Source organism: Leopardus geoffroyi, chromosome D1, assembly GCF_018350155.1.
Source record: "Leopardus geoffroyi isolate Oge1 chromosome D1, O.geoffroyi_Oge1_pat1.0, whole genome shotgun sequence".
NCBI classification, from domain to species: domain Eukaryota; kingdom Metazoa; phylum Chordata; class Mammalia; order Carnivora; family Felidae; genus Leopardus; species Leopardus geoffroyi.
The window spans coordinates 67,445,818-67,459,866 of record NC_059329.1 but is presented as its reverse complement, the minus strand read 5'-3'; the positions used below and the strand labels follow the sequence as shown (position 1 = coordinate 67,459,866).

Here is a 14,049-nt window from a genome sequence, read left to right as displayed (position 1 = left end):
AGAGAATCGAGGTCTGAGAAGTAAGCCCTGGAGCAGTCCAGCATATTAAGCATCAGGGAGGTGAGGGGGAACAAATGCATCCCCCCGCCTTTCTTTCTTCTTCTTTTATGGTTATGAAAGGGAACTGTTCTATTTAATTCAGTTAGCCTTCATTTGAACAAAGCTGCTTACAAAACTTATTTTGGGTTTGCTCTTAAAAAGTGATATATGCTCTCTGCAACTTCAAAGTCCTTTAAAAAGGAAAACACCCAACTCTGAGCTATGGAAGAAGGTCTCACTCATGGTGTAGTCATCGAACCAGCGAGTCCAATGCATCTGGAGATCAAGTTCCTCTCAGGATTAGTGAAATCAAGCTTTTGTTAGCATTAGTTTAATGGTGGAATGTCAACTTGAAAACCTCAAAAATCTTTTTCTGCTTCACATCTCTTCCCCTTTTTCATCCAAAAGAGAAACTATGTAAGGCCAGAAGGGATAATATAAGAAAGGTTTGACCCTTCCTTTGGTGAGATAAACAATCTGTTGTGTCATGGCACCAGCACAGAAGTCCTGAGACTACAGACTGAGACTACAGTGTAACTCAGGGTTGTTTAGGGGAGGGCAAAGTAAGGATAGATCAATTTTGTGATATAGATCTGGGGTCTCAGTGGACCATGCATTTTTTATGAGTCAAGTAATGACATCATTGTTCCAGGAGCCAATACAATTGTAGGTTGAATTCAAAGCAATCTGGTGTTCTGGCCATATGAAAATAGAATCCCCTGAATAAAGAGACTAGTGGCTGGATGACAACTAGCAGTCCCCTATACTGTTCTGGACTTTATAATGTGAGACAGACTTTGGCAAAGTTTGTGTTGTTTAGTGATGAGAGGGACCAGCATGGGACAAGAGTTTAAACAAATGACAAGCTTGTGGCCTCAGCTGTCACTGTCTTCAGATATCGAAGGACTGCCAGGGTATGAGAGAGATTGGCTCTGCATTTCACCATTGGGCACAAAGAGAAGTAAAGGAGAAAAAGTTACAGAGACCTTTCTATTGTTGGAATGGGCTGCCACATAGGGTTATAAACTATCTCTCCTTTGAGGAATTCAAGTAGGGGGTGAATAATCAATAGTCAGGGATGTTTTAGAGAAAAGGCTCTTAGGTGGAGGCCTATGGATGAGCCTTAGGAGGTATGTAAATCCCATGAAAGTACATGTCAAATTGTATGGGCATGTTCCATTGCTTTTATAAGGTCCTCAGACCTAATAAAGGGACCCTAAAAGGTTAAGAAGGTCTGCCATAGCAAATATCTTTAAGCAGGGTGGCCTATAAGACTGGTTGACCTCTGTGGTGTTCTTAGAGTAAGTTCAATGGTTCTAACTAGCTCCCCATTCCCTGGCAGAGTGATCCTATGGAAAGAGTATTGATTTCAGAGTTGGATAGAACTTGGTTTAATTCCTGGCTCAGTTACCCTCTACCTTTATGACCATAGGCCTGTTGCTTAATTTTTCTTAACCTCAGTTTCTTCGTTTGAAAAATAAGAATAATGAAAGCTACCTTACAGGACCATTAAATAAGGTAATACAGGTCACCTAGCACGACTCTGGCTCATAATGGGAGCTTGGTAAATGTCTGGTCTTTTCCTCACTCTTTGTCCATGACATCTTTTATCACCTGTCCCACCACAGTCTCTGAACAAGGATACCATATTTATCACATAGCCTCAGCTATGACTACTAGATCAGAGCAGGATACCTGTCCCTAGGGTAGTTAATGACTTATGATACTTGGCTTAAACAGACAAGCGAGGCCAATCAGATGCTTTTGAGAATCTGAAACAAGACAGTTGTCAGGTGGTTGTGGGGAGAACAGGGCTGGAGCTGAGAGGCCAATATGAGCCATAGCAAGGAGAGTGTGCACAAAAAGGAGAGAGGAGAAGGAGGAGGAAGCAGATGTGTAGAGAAAAGGAGGAAGAGGGAGAGAGGGAATCACATGGTTTGTGGGAGACAAGGATACAGACATTAAGATAGGGTAGAGGCCTCAAGTTCTGATGGCTCTCTGCTCCCTTGAGGTCTGGGTGTACTTTCTTTCCTGTCCTCGTGTTCTGTGGGGCTCAGTTATCATTGGCATGAGCCCCCTTTACATTTGAGCCAGCCAGAGTGGGTTTCTGTTCTTTTCAACTTTAAGAATCCTGCATTTTACCCATCTGTCCTGCCATTAGGTCTGCTTGCATGTCAGCCTAGCTTGGAATTCTTTCTTTCTCCTTGACTTTCCCTGTTCTACTCAGCACTTGATGCCCCACTGAATTTCCTCCTTCTCCCACAAAGCCCTTCCTGAGCAGCCCAGCACCACAGGCCTCTCTTCCCCCTAAGCTGATTTTTTTTTCTTTTTAAAACTTTATTTCAACATAACTATGCTTACAGAAATACACTCGTATTGGTTAATAGGATGCAATTTAAGTTTAACTTATCCTACACAATTTGGAGCAAAAACTTGGTACATGGTTTAAGCGTAAAAAAAAAAGATTTGTAATCTGGTTTATTTTTCATCTATCATAACCGTATATAAAAGATCCTCCCATCAAATGATGCTAAAGCAGGCAGCAAGAACCTTGAGAAATTAACCTTTGGTTTGTCTCGGAAAAATAACACGTATTGCACTGTAAAAGTTTATAGAATTTGTGCAACAAAACATTGTTGTAATGTTTCAACGTAAGCTACTTCTTTGATGGATGTGTGTGAACTTGGGATGCAGGGGAACTCAGAGGAGGGGACAGACTCATCTAGACTTCTCCAAAGAGTGGTACTGCCTTCTCTGAAATCCTTTCCTGACCATCTCCCCTTTATGGGACTTCTAAGGTCACCCTGGTATCTCAGTCCATCCTTACCCACATCCTCCCTCCCTCTTCCCACACACTCATGTTATCACATGGTTGCTGAATGGATGAAGAACTGAGCATTACCTTCACATCAAAACCCTGTCAGCAACCCCTGCAAATTGGCTTCTGATCCCATCAGTCTATAGACATGACTCTTTCAAAGTCCAAAATCTTGTTTGCAATCTTCATCTGTGACTTCAGGCTCTCTAGAGACCCCTATTTTTAAGATTTATGCCCTCAGTTGAGATCTCTCTCAAGCAACAATCTGGCAAGCCTGCATTTCTACCATCTTCGGGGCATCTCCACCTGCGTATCCCAATGGTATCTCAAGCCGAACTCATGTCTGGGGCACGTTGGTGGCTTAGTCAGTCAAGCATTGATTTCAGCTCAGGTTATGATCTCACGGTTTATGAGTTCAAGCCCCATGCCAGGCTCTGTGCTGATAGCATGGAGACTGCTTGGGATTCTCTCTCCCTCTCTCTCTGACCCTCTCCTGCTTGCACTCTGCCTTTCTCAAAAATAAGTAACAAACAAACAAATAAAAAAAAAAAACTGAACTCATGTCTTCTTTAAGCAGTGTGCTCCTGCTCCTGGCTTCCCTGTGGCATTAACATTCTCCCTACCCATCGCAGGATAAAAACTTTGGAGGACACTATCCCTGCTTAGAACCCCCGTGGGGCTCCCGGCTATCATGCAGGTAGACCCAAACTCTGAAGCCAAGGCTCCTTCACAGTATGACCTACTCAGCCAGCCCCATGACAGAACCCCTGCCGCCGCATTCCCGAGTGCTTTTCCACTGCCATACTTAGGCTCACCCTACTTCTTCCTTTAGGAATAGTTTCCCTAACCCGCTTGCCTCTTGAAACTTTGATCTCTTGAAACCTTGACCTTGCCTCAAATGCCAACTCCTCTAGAAAGCAAACCTTCCTAAAGTCCCACTTTTTCCTTGGAATTCCTGCAACACTTGGTTCAAGTTCAATGACCCCATCCTAGCCCACCCGTGTTCTTCCTTATAGAAGAGTTTTACTAGTGACATCTCATGTAAGCACACCGACAGATAGTTTGCAAATCACTTTCACATGCCTTAGATCACAAGTGTTCCTTCCTTTCTTGAGCCTCATACCATAAGCCCCTGGAGGGCAGGAGTCATGTTTTGTTTATCTCTGTAACCTCACTGCCTAGCAGAGGCCAGGAACAGGATATGTGCGCAGTGTGCTTCCTTGAGACAAACGGGTAAGTCATGCTCTTGAGGAAGAGTGGGGAAAGCAGATGACGATTTTTCCAGCATCATTCCCTCTAGGACTGGCCCAAAGCAAAGTCAGGATACCAGGATGCTTTTTCTCCCCAGCCCATTCCAGGACCACTTGATTCATGGGTTATCATTTTACTGTCATTAGTTACCTGATGCTCATATTGTTTTAGGTTTGGCCAGTAAGAGCCCCTTCCTCTGTTCTTTGATGTCACCATCATTTCTGAGGCAGTTCCTTACTATTTGGCACAGTCAGATGTTCCAGGCTCTTCTCATACTTTCCCTATCCCAGCCCTAGAGGTACTTGTTTCTCCAAGGAATCCTAGATCCTTTCGTTGGAGAATGGTATTTACAAATCCAAATCTGTGTACAAAGCGTGTTCATTGTAACTGGAGCATGCTATTTCCAGACCTTCTCAGTGGGCAGAGCTAGGAAACAGATGTATGTTTCTGCACACACACATCTGTCTGTATGTATATAAATATGTTTATATACACATGCCCACCTGTTTATCTCTCTATCCCTTCCTTCTCTCTCCCCTTCTATCTACCTACCTGCCAATCTAGTCCATGCCAGTACCTACAGTTCCAAACCAGCACTGCATGGCTTATTCAATTTTCCCTCCTTTCTGTGTTTGTATCTCCCTCTTCTTATAGTGAGAAACTTGATTCTCCTTATTAACATGTTTACTAATTTACTCAGTCCAGGAATGCACAGAAAGTACTTTCAAAATCGCTAATCCATATGGGAAAGAAATCGACTCAATATTTGTTTATAGTTCTTGTCTTCAATTCGCCTGAAGGCATTTGGTCCAAACGCTGTGTACAAAAGTTACCCGAGGTAGTTCCTTTCCAGCCCCTTCTCTCCATAGACTGAATCATCTGCTTGGCTCTGTATCTCATTTTTGCCCTTGTCACAGCTGGCTTTTCAGGTGCAGAACAGCAGAGCCCCTTCTTCATGGCTCACAGCCCCCTCCTGCCTCTATTAGGCATCCTTCCTGCATCCTCCCTCCTCTTGCCAGTTCCAGAAATGTCCTCACTAATGCCCCCTCCTATTCTCTTTGTGGTGTTTATTTCTTTTTAAGGAGTCCTTTGCTATCATTTCAATAGAATCCTGGGAGAGAGAGGAGACACCTTATGTTCCCATTCTGTTGTCTTGAACCCAACACCTGGGGACTCTAGAGTCAGGAAGATCTGGCTTTACAAACCAAGAGACACGGGCATGCTTGTTGACCTCTCTGTGTCTTGGATTCCTCATCTAGGACATGGGTGTGAGAAGCCCTACATCACATGGATTTGGTGAGGACTGAACTGGACCTCACATGTATAGTAGCTAACACAGTGCCTGGCACCATGTGCAGTAAATGACACCTGTCATTGTCATCTGATTGACACCTAGGCGTCGTTCCCACTGACTTGGCCACTTATTTATTTGCTTACTCATCCCAGGCCTACTAAGTGCTAGGCATAGCACAGAGTCTCTGAGCATACAAGGGGCAGGGAAATCGCAGTGTGGTCATCCCAGCTGGCAGTCCCTGAGCTGGCAGTGTTTTTGGCAAGATGCTGCTTCTCCAAGCTGGCTTCCTTCAGTCCCAGGATGAGCTTTTGGCCTGGGACTTTCAGACTTCTTCCCTGGCTCTGAGTCAAATGGTCTGTTGGGAGAACTTCCCCCAGCTGTGTGCCAGTGTATCTCTGCTGGGCCACCGCTTTAATGCTGAGGACACATGATTGTCTCTGATGGGAATGAGTGATGAGCTGAAGACTTTGGTAGAGTGAGGCCAAATCCCTGTGTGGCTCCAGGAACAAGGATAAAAATAGCCAAGTAATTGCTCATGCTCTTTTAAGGATTAAAAGTCAGCTTTCAGGCAAGCTGTGAAGCTCCATGACCAGGACAGCAAGGGACACGGTTCCTTTTTTAGAGCTTTGGTCAGCACTCCCTGTGCACTGCTGGCTTCTGGGCTTCTGCGATGCTATTCCCACTTGATTAAGGGGGTCACCTTCACTAGTCTATACCCCACACGGGCAGAGATGGGTCTAAGTTGTCCCTACCACATCTCGTCATCCAACACCAGGTCTGGCACTCTAAAGGTGCTCAATAAACATTTTTAAATGAACATATGAGCTGTGAGAGGCTATACTGTATTTTAAAAATAACCTTTAGAATACGATCTATAATCTAGTAAAAGTAATGCACCAATGCTAACTTCCAGGTTTTCATATTGTACAACAGCCAAGAAAGATGTTACCACTGGGGGGAAGCTGGGGGAGGCATACATGAGACTCTTTGTACTGTTTTTGCAACTTCCTGTGTGTCTGTAATTATTCCAAAATAGAAAACAAAAGCAATGAAAATTACTTTTGGTTAGGTTCGTGTCAATACACTTTGACACTTGGGGAAGGCAGTGCTGGAAGATGACTTGATTAAATCCCTATTCACTGCAATGCATTTGTTTCATTATTATTTTTGAATATAAACATATGGTTTATTCATATGATTCAAAACTTTGAATACATACATAAGGTATATAGTGGATACTTTCTGCCCCAGCCACTCAGTTTCTCTCCCCATTGGCCACTATTGTTAATGTTATTTGTTTCGTATGCTGTTTTAGTGAGATTGTGTGCACACATACACACATGAACTTGTGACTTGTGTATGTGTGAACATAAGTATATTTGTGCATGTGTGTGTGTATATCTATATCTATCTATCTATCTATCTATCTATCCATATACTGTTCTGTTATCTTACTTTTCCCACTTAATCATATCTTGGAGTCTTTTCATATCACTACACAAGGAGTTTCCTTATCCTTTGTTATGGCTGGACCCCATCATCTTTTATGGCCCCCAGTTGATACACATTTGTGTCGTTTCCAATCCTTTTGCTTTTATAGACAAAGCTGAAGTGAATAATCTTGTTCATTTGTCATCTCCCAAGTGTGGGAGTGTGTTTGTAGAAAAAAATTCCTAGAAGTGAAACTGGGCCAAAGGAGATGAACCTTATAACCTTGATAAGGCTAAATTGTCTTCTATAGAACTTGTTCCATATTATATGCCCACTAGTAATGTGTTTTATGAAATTCTTGTATTAATTCAGTGATTTTAGAAGTTATTTGATGATTCCTTGTGAGTCTGGTGAAAGCTATGGGCCTGGACCCAAGAGAAACACAAATCACACAGTGTTTCACATACAATTTCAGTGGGCTCAGAAGCTCCCGAAGGCTATCTATGAACTCTAGTTTAAGACACTCTGGCTGAAGGGGAAAGAGCTTTTTAAGTTTATTTATTTGAGAGAGAGAGAGACAGAGACAGAGACAGAGAGAGAGAGAAAGCATATGAGCAGAGCAGGCGCAGAGAGAGAGGAAGACTGAGAATCCCAAGCAGGCTCTGTACCTGTCAGCACAGAGCCTGACGTGGGGCTTGAACTCACGAACCCGTGAGATCATGACCTGGGCCGAAATCAAGAGTTGGACGCTTAACTGACTGAGCCACCCAGGTGCCCCAAGGGGAAAGAGCTTTAAGGCCAATCCACCTAAGTTCACCTCTTAGCTCTACCATTTCCCATCTGTGGAATGTCAGGAGAATGGTTTCACTTCTTCATGTCTCAATTTCCTTTTGGAAGGGAAGGTACAATAACTCCATTTTGTAGGGCATTACATGCTTTTATGTAGAGCATCTATTATAGAGGTTGGAATACAGCAGGTGTTCAATATATGGTTTGTATACACACCCACACTTTGCACCCTCATCACACACCCTCGCATGCACACAAGTATATATATATATATATATATATATATATATATATATATATATTGGACATACTTAAAACTACACTGTATAATGTTGTTTTGGATATACTTATACTACAAAAGCTATGTGTTGTTTATCTGAAATTCAGAGTTAAGTGGGTGTTTTGTATTTTATCTGGAAACTCTATCCAGGGCTTCTCTGAGCTGCTCTGGCCTCAGAAGAAGGCCGGAGTCCCCATGTGACTTGCACAGAGTCCGGAGCTCCATGACTTTGGCCCTAGGTGGGCACTGCATCCAAGGTGGGTGAGGAGCAAGTAGGGTTGGCATGTGGGCTCCGGGAGAGAGACAACACGTCCTTGCCTGCATCTGGGCAGGGGAAGGAAACAAATTTGTGCCTGTCAGCACTGTGACATGCTGACACCGTGCTAAGCCTTCCCTATGGTCTCCTTTATCCCTCCTGCAACTCTGTGAGTGAGGCGTTATCACTGTTATCCCTGTCTTAGAGATGAGGAGACTGGGGCTCCACAATGCACAGTCCATGGGTCCGCCCAATGCAGGAACAGGGATTGAAGACCCTGGGGCTGCTGCCAGGTCTGGAATTAGCTGAACCTACTAGGCCCTTCTCTCTGATAATCCCAAGGGTTTAAGGTGGGAGCAGCCCCCCCCCCCCCCCCATGAACCTCTGGGACAGGAAGTATTCCCAGTTTCTCCTGGCCCTGAGCCAGGGTCTTGTCCAGCTTCACATGCTTGCTGGGGATTCCAGGCTAGGAGGCAGATCTGCAGAGTTCTTTTGGTCCCTGTCTGGCCAGGACAGTGCCCAGCAGCACGAGCTGCCCATGGGCACTGCCCTCTGCTGTGCGGGTGCCCATGGGAGGCACTCAGGGCAAGCAGCTGCCTTGCAGGCCCAGTCTGCCCTGAGCCCTGGGGCTGGTTTGGTCAGCTTCCCCTGCCATTAGCCCCCTCAGTGGGGACACAGGGGGCTCCCCGAGGAGCTCCAGGCTCCAAGTCCCAGCCCCTCTAGGAGGAGGCGGTGGCCAAGGCTCAGCAGCCAGAGGCTTCTCAGCTCGGAGCTCCAGAGCCAGATGTAACATTGACCTTAAATGGTAAAAGCTCCCCAGAGTGAAGAGAGGCTGGCCAGAAGAGGAAAGGGGAATAACTCAGTTTTAGGTAAGTCATTGCTATATCCAAGAATAACCTGCTCTTCAGCTGGGACGCGAGGGAACCCTTCTCCTCCTTAAAGGTACAAGGTGCTGGGATGGGGGCGCTTGACTTTAACTTTCAGGGGAGTTGGCTTTTTTGGGTGCCATTTCAGCTGAGTATTTTTATTGTTGCTGTCATGATTTTTAAATAAGAAGTGAATCTTGCCAGTCCTCTAACTTAACTAAACCATGCTCCGTCTGCTGCTGTTGGAAAGGGTGCACAGGCTGGGGTGAAAATGTGGGTTCTGAGTGGAGAGCCCACCCCCAGATTTCCTGTGGGCCCCTCTGGGGAAATAGCGGGTCCCCAGGTTATGCAAGGCTTCTGGGCAGGGCTCTCCTCCCACTGCCTGCTATCCCTTTCCCAGCTCAGCTCTGTGCTTACTCCCTCTGTCCTCCACCTCGACCTTGTGCTGCACCCCCGTCCACGTAGGACCCTGTGCTGGCCCAGCCCTGTCTCCATCCTTGACCCTGCCCCTGTTTCTGTGCCTCCCCCTCCTGTCCTGTGTTCTGGTTGCAGCCTCTGTTTTTATCTCTGTCTCCATGTTTCCTTCTGTGCCCAGCTTTGCCCCCTGTGCCCTTTCCCTCCTCTCTGGAGTGGGTACATGTGCCCAACCTGTTTCCCTAGCCTGGCTCACCTCCAGGAGCTTGGTGTCAAAGCTATCGTATAGCACTCAGGCTGACTTCCCCCAAAGGAAAGGCCAGTGGACAGAGGGCAGAGAGGGGCCTAGCTGTCTTGTTTCCTCCTGCCCAGGAAACGGCTGTGAAAGCCTGGAGATTCTCTGCAGTTTGAGTCAACAGAGTGCAGGGTCTGGGGCCCCTGGCTAGTACTCCTGCCTCCTAAAGCTCGGCAGCTGGTGTTCTCTTAACACTCTTCAGGCTGCCTTTTGGGGGCCTCTCAGGGGGAAGTAAAGAAGCCACGGTCTTGTCTGGGCTGGGTCTCCTGCAGGGAGAAGGAGGAAGTTTCCCAGGACTGTTAGGCTGGAAGCACTAGGGAGTCAGAGTCTGCTAAGGATTCTGTCATCCCCACCAGGGGGCGAGGACACCCTCGTGGGACAGGTGGGGTTAATTCCCCTACAGCCTCCTGGGGCAATTTTCTGGGGAGGAAAGTCAGGTTAAGTGACTTGCCTAAGGTCAGACTGCTAAGGAAGAGCAGTGCTGGACTTGAACCCAAGTCTGAGTCTAACAGCAGACAAGGCGTGAGTGACAGGGTACTCCCACCTTCAATAGTTTCTTGTGATTTCTGACCAAGTGAACGATACAGTTGTCACCGTCATGTTTGGTCATCTTTGATACAGTGGTGTGTGTGTGTGTGTGTGTGTGTATGTGTGTGTTGAGGGTGACTATATTCACAGCTGATGTACCTTTCTCTATGCTTGGTGGTAAAGTGGGACATTCCTGCATACCCTCAAAGGTTGCCTGGGATGTATAATCATGTACTAATTACTACAACATAATCAATGCTCCCATAAACAATGTTTTTTGGAAGAAGAAGGGGAAAAAAAGCAAACACACTATTTTTAATACATCTAACACTGTTCTAAGCACATCCCATATAGTAATTTAGCTTCCACAGCCCTATGGGGCAGGGATTATTGTTACTACCCTCATCTTGTAGATGGGGACATTTTAGCATAGAGAGGTCACACAGCTAGTGAGAGGTGGAACTGGCATTTGACCCCAGTCAGCCTGTCTCCGGAGGCTCTGCTCTTAACCACCATGCTCTATTCATCTCCACTTGGTACCGCTTCTGAGAGGGCAGTGGGGAAGCCCCGACTGTCTCCTGATGCTCTGCCTCAGGCTTTCTGCACATGATTTCTTGTGCTCTCCTCAGTAACGCTATGAGGGATGTTATCTTTGCCCAACTTTACAGGGAGGACACTATGAGTAGGGGATGTTAAATGACTTGTCCAAAGTCACCCAGCCACCCAGTGCCAGAGCAGGCAATTTAGTATCTTGAATGAGGGTAGTCAGTGCCATGTAATACCTTCTTCTTGGCACTGATTCTCAGGTGGACCAGTGGGCTCATGGCTTCAGGGTGAGGGTTCTAAGTCTCCATGAGAGGAAGCTGGATGATGCCTGATGGGCTGAACCATAAGTACGGTTCCCAACTTCTCCAACGGCCCTGCCTCTTTCCTTCACGTCTTGGTAATGAAGGTGAATGGTTGTAGCCCACACCTCCAGCAGGAGAAGAGACAGCCCTGTGAGGGCTGAGACCTTGTCTCATCTCCACTGTGTGCCTGCACCCAGGATGATGCTGGGAGGGACTGAATGTTCAAGGATCAATTTGTTTTCCTTATGAAGAAATGGACATAATGCTCACAAATTGTGTTCCAGTTAAACAGGGCCCTGGTTTATTGTGTATGCATACCTGATGATCAGATTATTTTAGCCTGGTAAGGTGGGGGTCTCAAGTTAGCCACCTCCTCCCACCCTGGCCACCTCTCCATGGAGCCACTGGCCTGCCACTCAGACATCAGCTGAGGGGTTGTGACCCAGGAGGAGCAGAGTCCTGGATGGGTGGGAAGGAGAAATTTTGGAGGTCAGATGTTGCCCCTGCCACTTGGGAAGCTCTCTGAATCGATGGGAGGGGGATAGAGAACTGAGTTCTTGTGTGGTAAACATAAAGGGAAGGAGAGAGAAAACTGATATAAATGAAGCCCCTCATGAGATGCTTGTGCCAGGATCTGTGCTAGAACGTCATTTCATTTAATCCTCACAATGGACACGAGGCCGCTGTGGTAGAAAGAGATGGAGTAATGTGCCCAAGGCTACACAGCCCATAGTGGTGAGCAGGGATGTCAGCTCCGGCCACTTCGGTCTAAAGTGCAGACTTCCTGTGTTAGATCCACCCTGCTTCTAGTTAGTAACCCGCGACTTGGGGAAGTTATCAAGTGCCACAGTCCACATGATGCCAAAATCAAGAAAAGAGGGAAAGAGATATTGTGTTTGCCCTATAGACCCTGGAGGCTGGAGCCTGAGGTTCAGGGGACAGCTCAGGGCAGCCTCACTGGATGGAATGCAGAGGCAACATGAGCCCATGACCTTGTACAAGCCCTGCCTTCTCTGCAAGGGCTTTCTCCAGAGGAGAAGGAAAGCAGATGATGGTCAGCGAGGAAACTTCCTTCCCAGTGGGCCACAGCTGTAAAAAACAGTTTTCAAAGTCTGGGCTTAATCGGTTCTGGTTACTTTCCTCCTAGTACTATTTTATGTATAATTCTTATTCATTTTTTCCCTTATAATAAAAGAAATATATGTTCCATGCTAAAATTTCTTGGGAAATATATAAATAAGTATAAACAAGAAATACAGGGGCATCTGGGTGGCTCAGTCGGTTAAGCGTTGACTCCTGATTTTGGCTTAGGTCGTGATCTCATGGTTCATGAGTTCAAGCCCCACAGTGGGCTCTGTGATGATGGTGCAGAGCTTGCTTGGGATTCTGTCGGTCCCTCTCTCTGCCCCTTCCCTGTGCGTGCACTCTCTCTCAAAAATAAACAAATAAACATTAAAAAAAAGAAATACAGAAGTAAATATGAAGAAATAAAAAATCCCCCAGAATCCTGTCACTCAGAAATAAATATTGTTACTATGACGGTGTGTTTCTCTGCAATTTATAAAACTAAGGTCTTACTATATTTGGTTTTAAAATTAATATGTATTTTAACATTTTTTTAAAGATTTAAGTTTTCTAGAGCAGTTTCGGTTCACAGCAAAATTGAGAGGAAGGTACAGAGATTTCCCATATACCTCCGGCCTCACACATGCACAGCCTCCCCCATTATCAACAACCCCCACCAGAGTGGTTCATTTGTTACAATTCATGAGCCTACACTGACATATCATCATTACCCAAAGTCCATAGTTTACCTTAGGATTCACTCTTGGTGTTATTCATTCTGTGGGTTTAGGCAAATGTATAAGGGCATGTATCCACCATTATAATATCATGCAGAGTAGTGTCACTGCCCTGAAGATCCCCTGTGCTCCACCTACTTACCCTTCTTCCCAACTCCAACCCCTAGCAATCACTGACGTTTTTACTGTCTCCATAGTTTCACTTTTTCCAGAATGTCATCTAGTTGGAAGCATATAGTATGTAGGTTTTTCAGACTGGCTTCTTTCATTTAGTAATATGCATTTAAGTTTCCTCCATATCTTTTCTTTTTTTTAAGTTTTTAAAAAAATTTATTTTGAGGGGTGCCTGGGTGGTTCAGTTGGCTAAGCGTCCGACTTTGGTTCAGGTCATGATCTCGCCATTCACGAGTTTGGAGCCTGCTTCAGATTCTGTATCTCCCACTCTTTCTGCCCCTCCCCTGCTTGCACTCTATCTCTCTCTTTCTCAAAAATAAATAAACATTATAAGTAAAATAAAATAAAATTTATTTTGAGATAGAGAGAGTGACTAGAGGAGGGGCGCAGAGAGAGGGAGAAAGAGAGAATCCCAAGCAGGCTCCACACTGTCAGTGCAGAGCCTGGTGTGGGGCTCAAACTCATGAACCATGAGATCATGACCTGAGCCGAAGTCAGATGCTTAACTGACTTAGCCACCCAGGTGCCCCGCTCCATGTCTTTTCATGGCTTGATAGCTTATTCTTTTTAGCACCAGATAATATTCTATTGTCTTGATGTACCACAGTTTATTTATCCACTCACTGAAGGACATCTTAATCTGCTTTTTTAAAATTGAACATTCTATTGTCATCATTTTTAAAATATAATTTATTGTCAAATTGGCTTACATACAACACCCAGTGCTCATCCCCACAGGTGCCCTCCTCAATGCCCATCACCCATTTCCCCTCTCTCCCAACCCCCCATCCACCCTCAGTTTGTTCTCTGTATTTAAGAGTCTCTTGTGGTTTCCTTCCCTCCCTCTCTGTTTGTAACTATTTTCCCCCTTCCCTTTCCCGATGGTCTTCTGTTAAGTTTCTCAAGATCCACATATGAATGAAAACATATGATATCTGTCTTTCTCTGACTGACTTATTTCACT

At 45.5% G+C, this 14,049-nt stretch overlaps 1 protein-coding gene across 12 annotated transcripts in view; it reads left to right on the top strand.

The window, feature by feature from the left end:
• The first annotated feature begins 8,601 nt into the window (after nucleotides 1-8,601).
• IRAG1 (inositol 1,4,5-triphosphate receptor associated 1) overlaps nucleotides 8,602-14,049 on the top strand; it is a 122,150-nt gene continuing 116,702 nt past the window's right edge. For 6 of the 12 annotated variants that reach the window (XM_045484495.1, XM_045484491.1, XM_045484490.1 and 3 more), the window contains exon 1: nucleotides 8,634-9,027. Coding sequence is in view for 8 of the 12 variants with exons in the window: in XM_045484491.1 (XP_045340447.1) it covers nucleotides 8,961-9,027 (67 nt within the window). In the remaining 4 variants the exon portion in view is untranslated. Of the gene's footprint in view, nucleotides 9,101-14,049 lie in introns of all 12 variants that reach the window. The other 6 variants (XM_045484486.1, XM_045484477.1, XM_045484484.1 and 3 more) reach the window with 5 other exon arrangements.